We start from the raw sequence: 15,859 nt of genomic DNA on the forward strand, positions 1-15,859 counted from the left end.
ATTAGTCATCCGTGCTGCCATTCCAGACCAACTCCTCTGGATGATTAAGGGGCAACTTTAATGGACTCTAAAAGGCTAAGCTAGCCCTACATGGCTGAGAGGAATGTTGCTCCAATCCAAGATCTCATGGCAGAAGGACTGGAGGGTACAAATGGCTGAATACACTGGAAAATTCCCACAGCAGCTATTGATTCTTTGTGCCATCTGAAGCTTCAAAATTAGATGGTAAAACAAGACCAGGGGATAAAAGGAGGAGGGACAGTCTGTGTCGTTTTTTTCCTATCGAAACAGCCCTTTCAGCACAGAACAACAACATGTGTGATATTTGTCATTTGTCATGAGATGAAAAGTCATAGAGCAGGAAATGTTGATTAACGAGGACATTGAGTATGTGTCTGACAGCAACTTTAGAAACCTCCAGTGTTTACCATTGTTTGCTTTGTTTGAGGACAAAGAGATAACAAACCAGTTCCATTTCTGTGGAAGAGTAGCATCTAGGGAAATGCTCTAGTGCAAGATACAATTTATCTGTGCAAATATAATATGCAGTGTAAAAAGGAAAACTTTGCGAGTTTGAAACACAGCACCCATAATAAACATGCACCATTCTGGGCAGAAATAACACTTTATATCTTTTTCCTTTGTTTGTTCCAAGTTCTATATTTAAAAGTATTTTTAATTCTAGCATATTACACACATAAAAAAAAATAATCCATAAGACATTTTATTTATATGTGCATGCTGTGTCTAAAATTAGGGTATATACTATAGTACTGATGAATGTTTCTTTCAAGAAAACAGTATAGTGCCAGTTATCATGCAAGCCACAACTCTGCTTCCTCCTATATTTTTAGGCCTCGTCAACCTTTTCACTGAGATTTTGGACTCCCATCTTCCTTCAGCTGGCATCCTTGTTAGTCCCACTCTTCACCCTGCTCTCAGGCTACAGGGTATATGATAATTGTTGCACTCCAGAAAGGTCTGGCTGGATTCTCACTTTTATACCTCTTCTCTTCATGATATAGGAGCAGAATTCCTTAGGGGAACCTGGAGTTACAAGCAAACGTGTAATTGCCTATAACAATCTTTTTAAAAACAAATGAGTGTTTACTCGCTGAGATGAACATAAAACTTCAGATATGACATAAAACTTCAAAATTATTTCTATTTCATGATAGAAATTAGGGATAAATTGAGGTTTAAGACCTTTTCGTGAAAACAGAGAGTCATTCAGCTTAACAAGGAGTTGAGAGCTTTGGGTGGCAGATAGGTTACTACTGCTGTAGTGAGTACCTGAGTGTTTATATAAAGTGGAACACCTCTAAGAAGCGAGACACAGCTGTTTACCCACCTCATATATGAGAAGTAGAAAAGCAGGGATCTTAATTTGTTTTCAATTCCAATGAAAATACTTAAACAGCAAATCTGTTGCCACCACTAATGCATCTCTTTCTGTCAGAAATTCCACCTTGGAAGCAAGATACCTCTCCCAATTTATTATTATGCTATATCCTTAAAAATGAAAATTTCTGGAGAGAAAGTCTACATAACTGTAAGCTTCCCTCATAAGTTCTATTTAAGGACTGTTCTGCTTTTATGCCTCCTCTACTTCCAGTAAGTCTCAATGAGAATTTGTTCTCTTCCAATATAACTGTGACATTTCTTGTCCTCCAATCACAGAGTCCTTTTTAACTTTTTTATTGCCCTTTTGAGATTTTGGCTCAAAGCCTTCACAAACAAACTATGCAATGTGTCTGGAATCAAGAAAGTACTGCATAATTATTAAGTTAAATATTGTCTCTTATTCCTTATAAAGAATTTTTTGTCTATAGCCTTTTCCGGTTATTTCCCAGTCATCTGCTACTAAATTAAATAGGTATGGTCAAATACTACATAGTTAAGCAACCTGTGGCAAGCATTCATAGATTATTACAGAAGAACTACCTGCCTTCCAAAGAAAGGCAAATGCAAATTTATCACTCTTTGAGACAGAACCTATAGTGGTTTGTACCTGCCTCCATTGTCCAGCCAGACTGCAGGGAAATTGTTTAATTCCAGGCATCCACATGGCTTGGGGGTTTCCTTCACTCCTTAAAGATTAAATTAACAATTACCAAAGCTTGCCCATTCCTCATACTAGAGTCCGTGGATCAGATCTCATGTGTCTGTTTGCCTGTGAGAGAGCCACCACCAGGGGAGTCCCTCATTTTGTCTGCTATGTGCACCAGGCTATTTGGAAGAAAACAGACCAATGTCTTGGTTGATGAAAATAATAGAGAATAGGAACTCCTGGAAGTTCTTTTTCATTAGGCATCAAAGCATTAGAATCAGGTGCCAAGACGCTGAAAAATATGTTAAGCTCTAGATTCAGGATGGGACAGCCTTAGCAGCATCAGGATTGGGAGTCAAATCTAAGATCTGTGACCCATCCATATGCACCTCCTGAGCTCCAAATGCTGCAGCAGCCTACACCTACCCCTATGCAAGAGCAGTTGCCTTCCTCCTCATTCTCTCTAACAGCAGCACCAATTTGCCAAACCCAGGTTCCAGCCAACTACATGGAAAGGAAATAAAGAGGAAACAAGAAGTGTTGCTGCTCCACACCGCAGTAGGGAAGAGGTGGAGATGAGAAGAGTGGACTGCTTCTGCTGCCATGCAGTCAGAGGGACAGAATGAGCTACCATATATCCTCAGTCTCCCTGACCAGCAGGGACAATTGCCTCTCAAACACCTGTGCTAGGTTGTAGCAGGCAGAAAGAAATTCAGCATTTTACATGAAAATTGGTCCTCGTCACCTACAAGAAAATGCAAAAGGCCAGATGCGAGCATTTTGAGGAAGGCATCTTACTCTCACGTCATGTAAGGGAGCCTGCTACTATTTTTTGTTCACACCACGGAAATTTCAGTTGGTATTATTTTAGCACAAACTTGAGGCCATCTGTCATTCTGAAGAATATTCCACTCCAAGATAGAAAGTGTATCCAAAATTTGCATCTTTCCCATCATTTATTTAGTAAAATATTTTTAAAGTTGCAGCTGAGTCATAATGTGCCCTTTTATTTTTATTGCATTTGAACCTAATTGGTATATGTATATTGAATTACACCACACAGTTTCATTTCTGAAAATAAATAAAACATTAGGTTAGTGAATTATGTGTCTGTAATTCAAAATAGAGGATCTGGTGTTTCATGCCAAAAGGCAAACTCTAAATGGAAAGTGAAGTTATCTGTATTGAAAAGTAGTAAAAATCCTATAACTTAAAGTATATCTTTTGTTCTAAAAATACATGTTTTCTCTGAATTCCTTCTTCATAGCACTGGAAATGCCTTTTTAAAACAAAAAAGTATGATCAACATAAGCAAAAATAGCGTTTGTCTCACTGTTGCAATCATTATTTTTGAGGAGGGTTGGTTGATACTGGATTGGGTTGTTATTGGTGGAAGGTACTAAAGATGTAGGTCTGATAGACCTGACAGACTCGGCTAGATAATAATTTATATGGGACCTCCTGAGGGCCTTTTGTTGTCAGGGCCGTAGCCAAGTTTCAAAGAGCCTAGGTATTTCGTCTGCCATTGATTCAAAGGAGTTGAATTTCTAGATTATTCTGTAAAAGTACTTTTATTTGAATTCTGATGGTCTCAACTGACATATATGAAAACGCTGACTTTAAATTAGAAGTCAAGATCCACTGAAGACGCAGAGACATGCCTGAACTATTGCAAACCGTGTCTCAGCTTTCCATTACCTACACATCTACGTGGCCAAGCTGTTACCCCATTCCTTTTTCTCCTGATTGCCAGCAGGATAAAGTTAAAACGTAAAAAGGAGCGGGACACAGCATCACAACCCACTATCAACCGAAAACCATTAAGCACAAAGGCGGCGGCAACATAAAGCAGGAAAAACACTGTATTTTCTGCATATTTATTTTCCCTCACCCCCTCAACCCCCTGAGGACAACATGGCGGCGCCCCCGCCCCTCACCCGCTGGGCGCGAAGCCCCCCCCGGCCATGTTCTTGGGGGCGGGGCTTCCCATTGGCCACGCCCCCCCCTCCTCCGCCCGGGCCGGGTGGCGGAGGTGCCCCCCCCTCCCTCCCCGTGGCGCATGCGCCCTGCGGCCGCCGCCGTGCGGCGGGGAGCCGGGGGGCAGCGGCAGCGCTGGGGCGGCGGCGGCTCCGCGCCTGCCTCGGGCGGTGAGTGCGGGGCGGCGGGCAGCGGGGAGGGGAGGGGATGGAAGGGGGTAGGATGGGATGGGGGAGAGCTGCCCAGGGAGAGCGTGAAGGGAAAGGAGTGTGCCTGAGCTCCCGATCTGCTCGCCGAGTGCTGTGCAAATCGGCGTTCATTGCTCTGCTTCGAGTATTGAAGTATAAAATGCTCCTGTGTCTGTGCCCATCGCCGCCTGAACACCTCAGCGCTTGGCAAATGCACGCCCTGCTTCCTTGTCTAGGGGGAGTTTTGTAGTTGCTGTACTCCTGTGTGAAGGAGGTGGGCTCCTTATAGGCAAAAATATATATATATTTTTTTGTGTGTGATCCTCTTAAGGTCTTTTGCTTTCAGGCTCTCAGTTCAATTCTGAACTTCTCTGCTGCTTTCCCTTGCCCTTTCATAAACTCCTATCAACTGTGTTTCAAGAGCGCTGTCTTTGTCTGGCTCATGTCACTAGTGTCTATTTATCTCCAGCCTCCAAAGACAGGCTGATTTCCCCTCCCGTCTCTCCCCACATCCCTTGCTTCCTCTCCCCTTCGACATTATAAACAAAAGTACTTGCAGTGCACAGTAGAAAATAATACGGAACTGGTCAGGGAGTGGATTAAATGACCTCATGTCTGTTCTGCTGCCAGCTATTTTTGTTTGAGTTCAGATGTCAGTAACTATTTGACCTCTTGAAATCTAATCTGACAATACCCAGGCTTTTCCTTGTTTACCTTTGTTCTATTTACTCAGTCCCGTTCAGTAAAATGTGAGACTCACTTGTAAAGTTTGAAGTAAGCTTATACCATTCTCTTTTTGCCATTAGTTTTGATGGTACTAATTATCAAGTGACTTGTGCTTTAACCAAGGTTGCTGAATATCATTATTAAAATAGCTACATTTCAAAAGCAAAGCCTATCCGCAAACAGCGTTAAAGAAATTGCATGCTAACCACCTAAAATCACACCCTGTGTTTTGGCTTACTAGTCATGTATTTGTTGAAAGCTGATAGATGCATGTTTCAGGCTGGGGCTCACTTTTAAAGATGTTTTTAAAGATTATTTTTTTACTTTGGGTAAAAGTTACACACCTTTTCAGAAATACATTCGTAAAAACTGATGAGAAACGTTTCTACAACCCAGCTCCATTATGTTGGAATTTAGGGCAAAGACTCCTAAAACAATACAGTGACAAATGAAATGTTGCCTGTTCTCAAACTAAGAGTGCCTCCTTGTGTAATTTTTTTCTGAGTAGACGTCCTAGAGGCTTGAGATCACTCAAATCTCATTCATTGCACTGTGCTGTGTACCTGCTCAGTGGAGGGTTTCTTTTCAAGCATTTGAACCCACCTTCTCACGTTGCTTCTGAAACAACTGTTGAAAGTTGGCATCTCGTGTTTTATGATTATCCACTCAACATACTTCTGGTTTTTCAGCATAGCGGTCAGTCTGCTCCAATAAGATTACTCCAGCAGTGGTCAGGTTAAGTAATACTAAAACACGGAGGGAAGACATGTGAAAGGTAACATTGGAATAGGTTAGCATAGTTCGTTTTCTTGCCTGAAACTGCAGAACTTCTTTTTTTTCACAGAACTGTAGAATATATGAGATGTATTTTGTTTACAGCAAGACATTATCTGCTATTGTTGTAATTCTGGATATTCCTGTTCCTCTGAGCTCTTTGCTTCCCTATAGTGTCATAATAAATTCCATGAATCAATTTCAAGGATCAGTTTACACCAATTCCTCCTTAAATCCCTGTCTCTAAATTAACTGCCTAGTGTGTAGTATCTGTTATGATTAGCCATATTTCTATGTGTTTAATACTCAACATGGAAGAATTATTCCTTTTGGGCTCAAAAAGCATGAATTTGTTAGCTCAATGGGTTTTTTGTTAGGTGGTTTATAGGAATGCTGCCAGACAGGGACATTCATCAGACGTGAACTTCTGCACCTGCCTGTGCCTTCAGGTTTATCGGTGTGCTATTTACTGACCTTGTGTGTATTTTTCAGCTCTTATTTGTAGAGTCTTACTCTCCAAGCTATTTGCTAAAGCTGGGAGAGGAGAAGCACCTTCCTGGTTGTTCTTTTTTCCCTTGTCCCCCTTCTCACTGCTGAGGGAAAGAGGTCTCAGCAGCAGTATCATTAGCAAACTCTTGCCCATCTTCCTATAGATTTGTCCTGCGGCAACTGAAATTAGCACAGCCCTTGACATTTTCTTTCAGTACAGCTGAGCAGTCTGAGTGTCAGACGTGAAACGGACTCGCTGTGCTATTTTCTGTTTGCTGCTGCTGCTTATCAGGGCAGTGGGCAGCAGCAACATAAAGGCATGGCTTAGGCTGGGGAACCAAGTGCGTGGCTTTGTAAGCAGCTTAACAGATCTGAGTGTGCCCTGCTGCTTGAAGACAAGAGTTCTTGCTTTTTCCTTCCATCCCTGTGAGGTTTTGCGTTTTGACCACCTCCCCAGTAGTAGTCCCAGTAGTGTGCAGTCAGCTGGGCCAGGGAGCTGATTTGCTTTAAAACGGAAAGTCAAAGTGACTTGTGGGCTCACACACACGCAGAAGGATTTCCACTGGGCTAGCTCTGGCCTGCTGGCCACAGGGCCACCAGCCAAACCCCATGGTGTTGGCTCATGGGAGGGAGCAGGCTGTTGTGGGGGGGACCACCTGCCCGGACAGCAGCTTCATTTGGGATTGATGTATGTGGACTCTTAGCAAAGCATCAGCATTTCAGTAACTTTCTCTGCTGACATCCTGAGAGAGCAGCAGCAAGCTGCACAGAGGGGAAGGCACAAGGAGGATCTTTAAGAGGGGCAAGGACCTGGTGAATAGGTCTGGGGGAGCAAAGTCCAAGTGAGGAGCGAGGTGAACACACTCGTCCTTAATGGAAAGGCCCTTCATGCCAAGCTATAAAGACATGACCAGCTACAAGCTTGCCACATCTGTGTTGTCTTGGAAGAAATGAAATGTCAAAGCAATTTCGCTATGGCTGGTCTTCAGGAACTCTTGGCAAAGGTTTGATGAAATTTCTGGGCAGGTGAAATGATCTACAAAGAAATACAAAAAGTGGAGATGCAGCTGCTGGTGGGCAGAAATCCTGGGAATGTTCTCCATTGCCTCCTGCAGTGTATTTCTTATGTAAATGTAAACAGAATTAACCAAATTAAAAAAAAAATATATATATATCAGTGATCTATTTGTTTGCATTAGAAGACTCCTCTCCCACATTCCTTAGGTGCTGGGGTAAGTGTACAGCTTGTAGGGGTAGGGGGAACACCTCCCACTGCCACCTTTTAAATCTTCAAGGAACAAATGTTAGATGTGTAGATGCTGGTAGAGGACCTTTCTGTTGCAATAAAGTTTTCAACAATTAACTATTTTAACTCTGTGTGTTCTCGACATAACTAAGATAAATCATATCTTCAAATATGCTTAATTTTGCACATTAATTTGGCATGTCAGTGTTTAAGTGACTTCAACATTTTTCTTGCCCTAAATCTTTTAAAACTGATTTTTAAAGCCAAAATTGTTCAGAATTGGTTTTGTTCCGTACTTTTGCATGCTTCCTACTCATAAGCCGAATGTGTAATGTACTGAATCACTTTCTAAGAAGTAGGAGATTATCAATAGTTTTATTGTTCTAGTTCTGGGAGGTGCTCTAGTGTTTCCACGGTGCTGGAAAGTATCAGAAATGCTTTGTGTGTATGCTGTGTTACTGGTGGTTTTGTGACTACTGGAACTCATGTGGCTTTGTTTTCTATGGATTTATGCCATGTGGTTGATCGATGATAGGCTGTGACTTAAAGCTTTACTGTGGTGTTTATTTCGATGGTAACTTCAAGTCTTTTCTTGAGTTACGGTGTTCAAAATGATTCCATCCTCTATGCTGGTTTGCTTTTTTGGGGAAAACTTTTGTGAATACAGCTGTACTTTTCTACTGTTCTGTACTAGGTGATTGAAAAGGACCAATGGGCTAGAGGACATGAGGAAACCCCAGATAGACACACAGCCCTCTTGCTAAAGGAAAGCAATATAAAAATAGGAAAACTGTGTCTGCACTCTTTGAAAAGAAATACTGTTGAAGTATTCCACTTCTGCATTTCTAGCAATTTTTACAGAATTGCAAGTGTTTAAAATGCAAAATGGTATTTGATTTCAGTCTTTCTAAACCAAATTTAATTTATTATTGAGACTTGAAGGTAACATGAAGAATGCAAAACTAGTTAACCTATAGGTTGTCTTCAGTGGTAAATGCAGTTTAGGACGTGATACTTCTTTTCTGCAGCAGCCTTTGAGTGCAAAGGTGTAGAGGAGGGGAGAGGGAGATGGGTGGAAGAGTTGTGAAGCTGCAGCACCGGGCACAGAACTGCATTAGCCCCCCCAGTCCTATTAGAGGGGTTGAAGGGGTGTGAGTTATGGGAGAGGAAGTAGTGGTATTAAAATACATATGTGTGTGTGTGTAGTGTGGCTTTCTATGTGCTCTTTATGTAATTCCCTAATGGGACGCAAAAATTCGTAAAAATCAGTAAAGTAGTTGTGCCTCATTATCTTCTTTTTAGTTACCATATAATTGATAAGATGAAATATCCATTTAGAGCTTTCATATAACACTTCTGGCACTTCTGTGCAATTTGATTTTTGGTTGACTGGAAAATCCCATTAAAACGTGCTCCGAAATGCCGTCATATGTGCCTTGCTGCAGGGGAAAACAGGCAGGGTGGAAACTTGTATTCAAACATGCTGATGGTGCATAAATATTTGGAAGAGAAGGCTTTGTTTGCACATTTCTCTGTAAAGTGCTGCACTAAGCTAGAGAAATTACTTTGTATTGCTTCTGGATAATTTTTCTAAATTAAATGAGGTGTAAGACATTGGCCTACCAAGCAAGTGCTAAACGGAATTTACTTACAGAGCAGAATATTCACCTCATCTTTTCCTCACTGCAGAAAAGCAAAATAAACCTTACGAAGTAGCAGGCTTAGGTTTATTATGAAATTATTGTGTGCACAGCAAAGATGCATGAATTTATCCAGGCGTTTTTTGGCTACAAAAATGCACATTCTGATCTCCCTCTCCCTCCCTCCTTTCCTATCTTCCCCCCTTTTACTGCAAAATACCAGGAATTTAGAGGGAAATAAAGTAGCTATTGCTTCTTTCCCTTCACAGCATTGTAACAATTTCAAGAAAATGTTTGGGGAGTCGAGGACAATCTTTTTCAAATGTACAGAATCATCAGGTCTTTTTTTTTTTCCTCCATCTGCAAAAATAAGGCTTGAATATTGGATACAGACTGATACAGTTGGAGGTCAAATTTTGTACAGCCAGCCTGCGTTATTGGAAAATCTGGAAAGATATTATTTGTGACATTTGGGTCATGATTTTGCTTTTTAAGATGTGTTGGAGAAAAAATATAAGAATTTCCAAGTAGGAAAAAAAAAAGTACATATTTATTTAGCCATGGTCATTTGACCTTTTCTGAATGGCCAAGCACCATACGTGCAATGAAATTACAGTCTTGTGAACAGGCTCTGCCCAGGTGCTGTTGCTTGACCCTTCTCTGATTTTTGTATCCCAAATAAAATGTGGCTTTCCTTCATATCCCAGTGATGGGCAATGCCAGACAAATACCAAGTGACGCCTCGCCAGATCTTTGCTCTTTACAACAACCCTGATGTATCCTGCAGTGCTAGCAGCTTTATTATTGGCTGTGAAAAATATGTTTAAATGTCACTTGCAGGGGGGAAGGAGAAAAAAGTATTTTGCCTTTCCTGGAGAGGCACAATCTGAAGTAAACATAGTAATTTTTTCGCCTCTCCTCCATGACCTATAAATGCTTTGAAAAGGCTTTATAAAACTAGCAGGGTTATAATCTACTTTCTGCGTACCGTAAATGTGTCAATTTGGCAGGGAGAGGTGGGACCCAGAGTCTGGGAAGACAGTAGATAGTGGAGGGCAGGAACCGCTGAAGAGACCACTTGCCACTTATCAGCTTGATTTTTATGTGCAGGTATTTACTTCCCTGGTCCTAACCCAGCCATAAACCATTTTGGAGAGGAATGGAGCAGAGTTACTCATTCCTTGCTGGGCACCAGATCACTTCCCTTCTTTTATAGCCAGATAGTTACCAGTAGAAGTATATATGGTGCCTCTGAAGATGTAATAATACCTGCTTTCTTTGAAAAACCTTATAAGATCCAAAGGCTGGCTGGCTCCTGAACCTGAGGAAAGGGTTGAAACACTTGGAAGCTGTCTGGCCATAAACGACATAAGATCCTAAACTAGGTATTAATAACTTGGAGCTTGCTGGAAGCTAAATGCTTAGCTGTTTTAGCATCCTTTTTAGGAACTGGATCAACCCAAACATCAGCCTGGCGTTGTGTGTTGTGCCAGGAGCTGTGGGTGAGATGCCACGGGAGGTGTCTTACGGCAGAGCGATCCTTCTCTTGGTGTTTTGCTGGACTATCAGTTGATGAGGATCTTCCTGGGGTAGAGCATACAGCTGGAGATTGTGTGTTGCAGAAGTTGCCAAATCTATATGCCATTTGTTCATTTTTACTTTTTTTTTTTTTTTTTTAAAGCCATTTCAATGTTTGTCCTCAACGCTGTCTTGCAGCAGCAAGTCCCCTAACTTAGGTACTGTGTGAAAATTAAGGTCGTTGTACTTATTTACATCCACATCAGCTCAGGTCAGTGGGTGCCCTCTTGCTTCTCCTATCATGAGAAATAATGGATAGCTGTAATGTAATTACCTGCTCTGGTATGGTCACAAGTGTATAGCCAAAAGACCGATTTGCCCTGACAGGCTGTCTATGTTCTGATTAGATCACCCAAAATGTCTGCCTGCTTTAAAGTGAGTGGTTTGTCATACAGAGATTATTCACACACAAAGGAATTTTTCCTTTTTTTTCCACCTTTTTTTTTTTTTTTTTTAAAGCAGCATGTAGTTTTTAATCTGCTCACATCCCGGTTTCTAACTAGAGTTGGGAGCTTTTGACTCCTATCCCTCAGTTTGTTATCTGTAAAGCAGCAGTAGATGGTTTGAACTGCAAAATGGAGGTTGGCTTGTTTGTAATTTACAAAACGTGCAAACGTTTCATTTGCATGAAATCAGGAGCACAGAACAGGAGAGGAAAGTAAAATGAGAGCACGTTCAAAGCTGCTTCTAGTTTAGGAAGGTAATGGGTGAAAACACTCTAAATGAAGCAGTCTGCAGCAATTCTGATATAGGTCGTGTGGTTCTTTTCATGAAAGGAGTTAGCAGCTGCCACTTTAATAGTGTAGAATAAGAATTTATCAATGCATTATTTAAAACTTCAGCTGCCTGTAAATGAAAGGCAGAAGGATCATAATAGAGTTCCCCTGGCTTATTATAAATTGACTGTGTGTGCTTCTTTATTATTCTAGAAGCTGGTAACAGATATTGGAGAGAAAGTTACTGAAAGTGCTTATAATGGTCATAAACCAGATTTTATCTTTGTTGTCTGTAATAGTAGGTTTCCACTACATGTGGGGGATGGTTTTTGTCTGTGCAGTTTTTCGAGCGTGTGGGAGGTGGCTAGGTTATCTCCCTGCTTACCAGGTTAGCGGATTAACTGTGTCTTTTTTTCTTCCCCTCTGGTCTTTCTGAGCAAGCACTGGCATTTCAGATTTTTAATTCTTAGATTGGGTCCTGTGGTGTCCTGTGTATTTGCAATGCTGTTTGTTTTTTTTATTGTAATTAGTTTTAAGTGTGTTCAACACGTCACTTCAGCTGAATTTGAATAGAGTTTAACGGGTTAACAAGGTTGAATTCTTAGAGCCAGAGCATTGTTTAATTTCCACAGGGAGCCTACAGCTTTTGAAGATAAGTGCATAGATGGCTTAAGAAATCTGTTGTACTGTGTTGAGGGATTTTTGTTCTTTTCTTATTTTTTGTTTCTTTTTTTTTTTTTTTCTTGATTTTTTTAACGTTTTGCCTTTTTTTGTTGTTGTTGTCATTTTGCTTGTTGGTGTGTGTTTGCTTTTTGTTTTTTCTTTTCCCCTCCATCTGTAGATAAGCCTGACATTTTTGGGTGATGTCCTAAAAATGGTGGGTCCTGTCTGGGAGGTGTTACTCCTAACTAACACCCCAGCGATTGTTTTCTTTCTTGAAGGAGAGTCTTGCGTTACCTCTATTTTTGACTACTTGTTTGTCAAAGTGATTCTGTAGAAGCACCACGGGAAGTTCTGCCAGACATTCACTGCTGTCCCGTAACGACCTTTAATTCTTTGCTGATGAATGGTTTATCCAGAGCTTCCTTCCTCAAAGCTTCTTAACTACTTTGAGTGTAGTCACACGCTACATACACACTGGACATATCTGCAGGAGTGTTTTGGCTCAGATTAGGAGTGTGCTATGGAAGCAAAACTCCCAATTGTCGCCACTTTCCGTGCTTTGGTTTCTCATTGCAGAATCATTTCAAAGCAATCAAACTGAATTACTGTTGGATGAAAGTAAACCCGAAGATGTGCTCTGAGAGCATACCTAATGCAGCCCGACAACCGCACAGTATTCAGCGCAAGGAATCAAGCAGGAGATACTGCTAAGGAAAATCTATACCTTTCATGTTGTGTTAATGTTGGGTCCTCATCACCAACTGTTTTGTCTTTCAGACTTGCCCCTATTGCTCTGCAATCCTTGCATGAGTGTAGGCACTGATAGAGACAAATATAGGGTACGTACAGGTTATTATCCATGTTGCAGATAAGAGTCCATCTATTCAAGTTTTAAATTAGGATAGATAGTATTGAAGTAGCTGACAACTTGAGTTTGATTTGGAAGCCATTACTGAAAGAGCAGTTAGGTCGTGGAGCACCAGAACTATGATGAAGCTGTTTCCCTGTCTGTCACCTTTTGCACTTTTCTATTTCAACAATCTGAGTTCTCTTCCATTCTCTAACATGTATTTTTGTGACCTGTTTTGTGACTGTTAACCAAAGCACAGTATTCTCGGAGACCTCCCATGTGCTGGTGTGCTATTTCCCTATTTTCATCTCTCCAACTTTTTGGACTTGGCAGCTTGCAAAGGTCTGTTCAGTGTGGGGCTGTAAGCTTACTGCCTGCCTACCTCGTGCTGGTGAAAATGGGTCATGATTTGCAGTCGTCGAAGGCACGATACCTCTTGAAGGGCTTCCAGAAATGGTAAACCCAGACTTATACTTCACTGATAATATTAGTGGCTTTTCTCTGTTCTTCTTGGTCATCGGTATTCAAGGAAAACTTGTGGGAGCACAGAAGTAGAAATCTCAGTGTCAGATTTGGTTAAAAGGTATTGGGGAAGCAGAAGTTGGAATGGTTAGGTAACACATTATCACTGGTTTTTATTCCATACAAAGTCAGGATAAAAATACATCGTACTGTGACGGCTATATTTAATCATGCACTATTCCCACTTTAAAAAAAAAAAAAAGAGAAATCAATTATTGCAATGTCAACGTTTAAGTGGGTTATCAAATTAAACACTCCAAATTTGTATTCCCAAAGCAGGGTGGTAATGTCTAACCTAAAGCAACGTTTTTCAATGGCAGCTTCCAGAAAATTAAAGTGTCTGAGCTGCTGCTATGTAGGCTGATGAGAAAGGCATGGGCTCTTGAGCATTGGTGCAGTTTTGGTTTCAATACTACTGGTTTCGTATTCAGTTTTAAGCATTCAGTTATTTCTCCCAAGAACTGCCCAGATGGTCCCTGTGCAATTCAAAACAATGAAACTAACCAAAGCTCTCCCTCGCCAAAGGGACAGTGGTGTTACTTCTCTGCACAGATGTCCCGCTCGCCAAAATATGTGTACTGGGAAATTGTTTCTGTCTGGTTTTGAAGGGCAGGGGAAGGAATAGATGTCTTAACTTAGAGTAATTCCCTCTTTGAACTGGGGGAGCCTGTGAGTAACCAGAGAACAGGCAGCCAGAGCACTATCACAGCTTTAAAGTGACAAAAAACACTGAGCAGAGAATGGGTAATGAAGCTGAGGCAGAAACTTGGACTTCAGCCTCAGCCATCTGAAGCGTTGCCCAGCTGCAGTCATGAGCAGCCCTCTCTGTCAAATGCTGCTCTGTGTGAAGAGTTGTACTTGTCGCACTAGTTCTGTGAGCGATGATTTATTCTATTGATTTTAAGACATAATGGCAGTCTGCTAACTACAAGCGTCTCTTAGTGATTTAGTCTGTGGTTTCGATCCCTGTGTAATGAAAATTAATGTGCTATAATGCTGTGATTGGATAGCATCTATAAAGCTGAAGGGCTTTTTTTCCAGTTCTGTTTCACTCCTACCCTTGTTCTTCGTAGTCTCGGGTGGGGTGAATCTTGTACCTTTGGTAGTAGTTTCCAATGGGTTTCGTCCCTCTTTACTCCCAGCCTGATTCCATGGCAAACCTTGCTGCTCCAGGCAAATCAAACTTACTAAATTTCTCCCATATACTTTAACTGTGGACTTCCTGCTCAGAGAAAAAGCGATATATTTCTACCGTGTTTGAATCCATATAAATCCTTGTGTGCACTTTTCCTGGAAAAAAAAAGGTCTTCTAAAAAGACCATAATGAGTAAAACTGTAGTCTTTGGTAATGCTTTTTTTCCAAGGATGTAAAAGCCAAACGTGGTGGAACTGGGATTTTTAGGTAAGAACATCCCACGTTTTGAATATACGGCAGTTCGAAACTTACTGTCTGTCTTCCTGTGTAATTATTTACTGTTTTCGTTTATTCTTCTAAACAGACCTCCCACAAGAGTATTTTACGTGTTTCATTGCACACGATTTAGGGCTGGGGACTAGAAAAGCATTGTTTATGTTTGGACTGAACATCTGATGTTTTACTTAGCAGTGTCCCTTGAATGTATTTGCTTTCATAAAATGCTCCAGAAGATCCTAAATATTTATAGTATGAAAAATTTTATAGCTCTGCGTGGCATCTGGTTGTAAACTGTATCCCAGTAGTCTCATTAATTGTACGGGTTACAAAACTAGGCTTAACAACTGTATTCCCTGCTAGGGTTGTATTGCAGGATGGAGAAACATAAATAAATAAATAAAAATCCACATCCCTACCTGGGTACTGGAGTGCACGTTTCTCCCCTGTTGGGAGAAGAGCCTGCTGGTCTTAAGTGTTGGAAGTCCCTGTTAACGCAGCAAGTGAGAAATGGAGTGAGGCAAGATATTGCTGCTGCTTTACGTTATCCCTGAAGGATCCTTTCCTTCAGGACGTGCTTTGTTCTTGATGTTGTTTTTCTCTGGAATACATGACAGACAGTGAGCAAGAATAGCAAAGGCAAATTGGACTTGTGCCCTCTGTCAGATCCTTTGCCCTTTAACGTTATGTGGTGCACGTAAGTTTCAGTCTAACTTGTGGGCAGGAAATATAGCCAGGAGAAGAGTACCTGCTAGCAGAATGTGGTTATTTTAATAAATGCAACAAAATCTTGCAGAAATATTATCTTGGGCCAACAACTTTTGTTGTTGAAATTAGTTATCCAAATTTATGGGATATGCTGCATTGCTAGAATATGACAACCAGCTTGGGAAAAGTTTATAAAAATATTCTATGATTCGTGCTCATACATAGTGTGTACAAAGCGTGAACACTACAGGATTGAGGAAAAATACTTAGGTTAGTTATGGAAAAAAATGTCAGCTTAGTTTGTTGCTTCAATGTTAGTGT

At 41.0% G+C, this 15,859-nt stretch overlaps 1 protein-coding gene across 2 annotated transcripts in view; it reads left to right on the forward strand.

Annotated features, from left to right (window-relative positions):
• The first annotated feature begins 4,071 nt into the window (after positions 1-4,071).
• Positions 4,072-15,859, forward strand: part of PRRG1 (proline rich and Gla domain 1) — a 31,134-nt gene continuing 19,346 nt past the window's right edge. Inside the window, exon 1 of one of the 2 annotated variants that reach the window (XM_072027603.1) lies at positions 4,072-4,197. In XM_072027603.1, the coding sequence (XP_071883704.1) occupies positions 4,110-4,197 (88 nt within the window). In that variant the 5' untranslated portion in view covers positions 4,072-4,109. The remainder of the gene's footprint in view (positions 4,198-15,859) is intronic. The other variant, XM_072027606.1, reaches the window with a different exon arrangement.

This window comes from Anas platyrhynchos, chromosome 1, assembly GCF_047663525.1.
Source record: "Anas platyrhynchos isolate ZD024472 breed Pekin duck chromosome 1, IASCAAS_PekinDuck_T2T, whole genome shotgun sequence".
In the NCBI taxonomy this organism is placed as follows: Eukaryota; Metazoa; Chordata; class Aves; order Anseriformes; family Anatidae; genus Anas; species Anas platyrhynchos.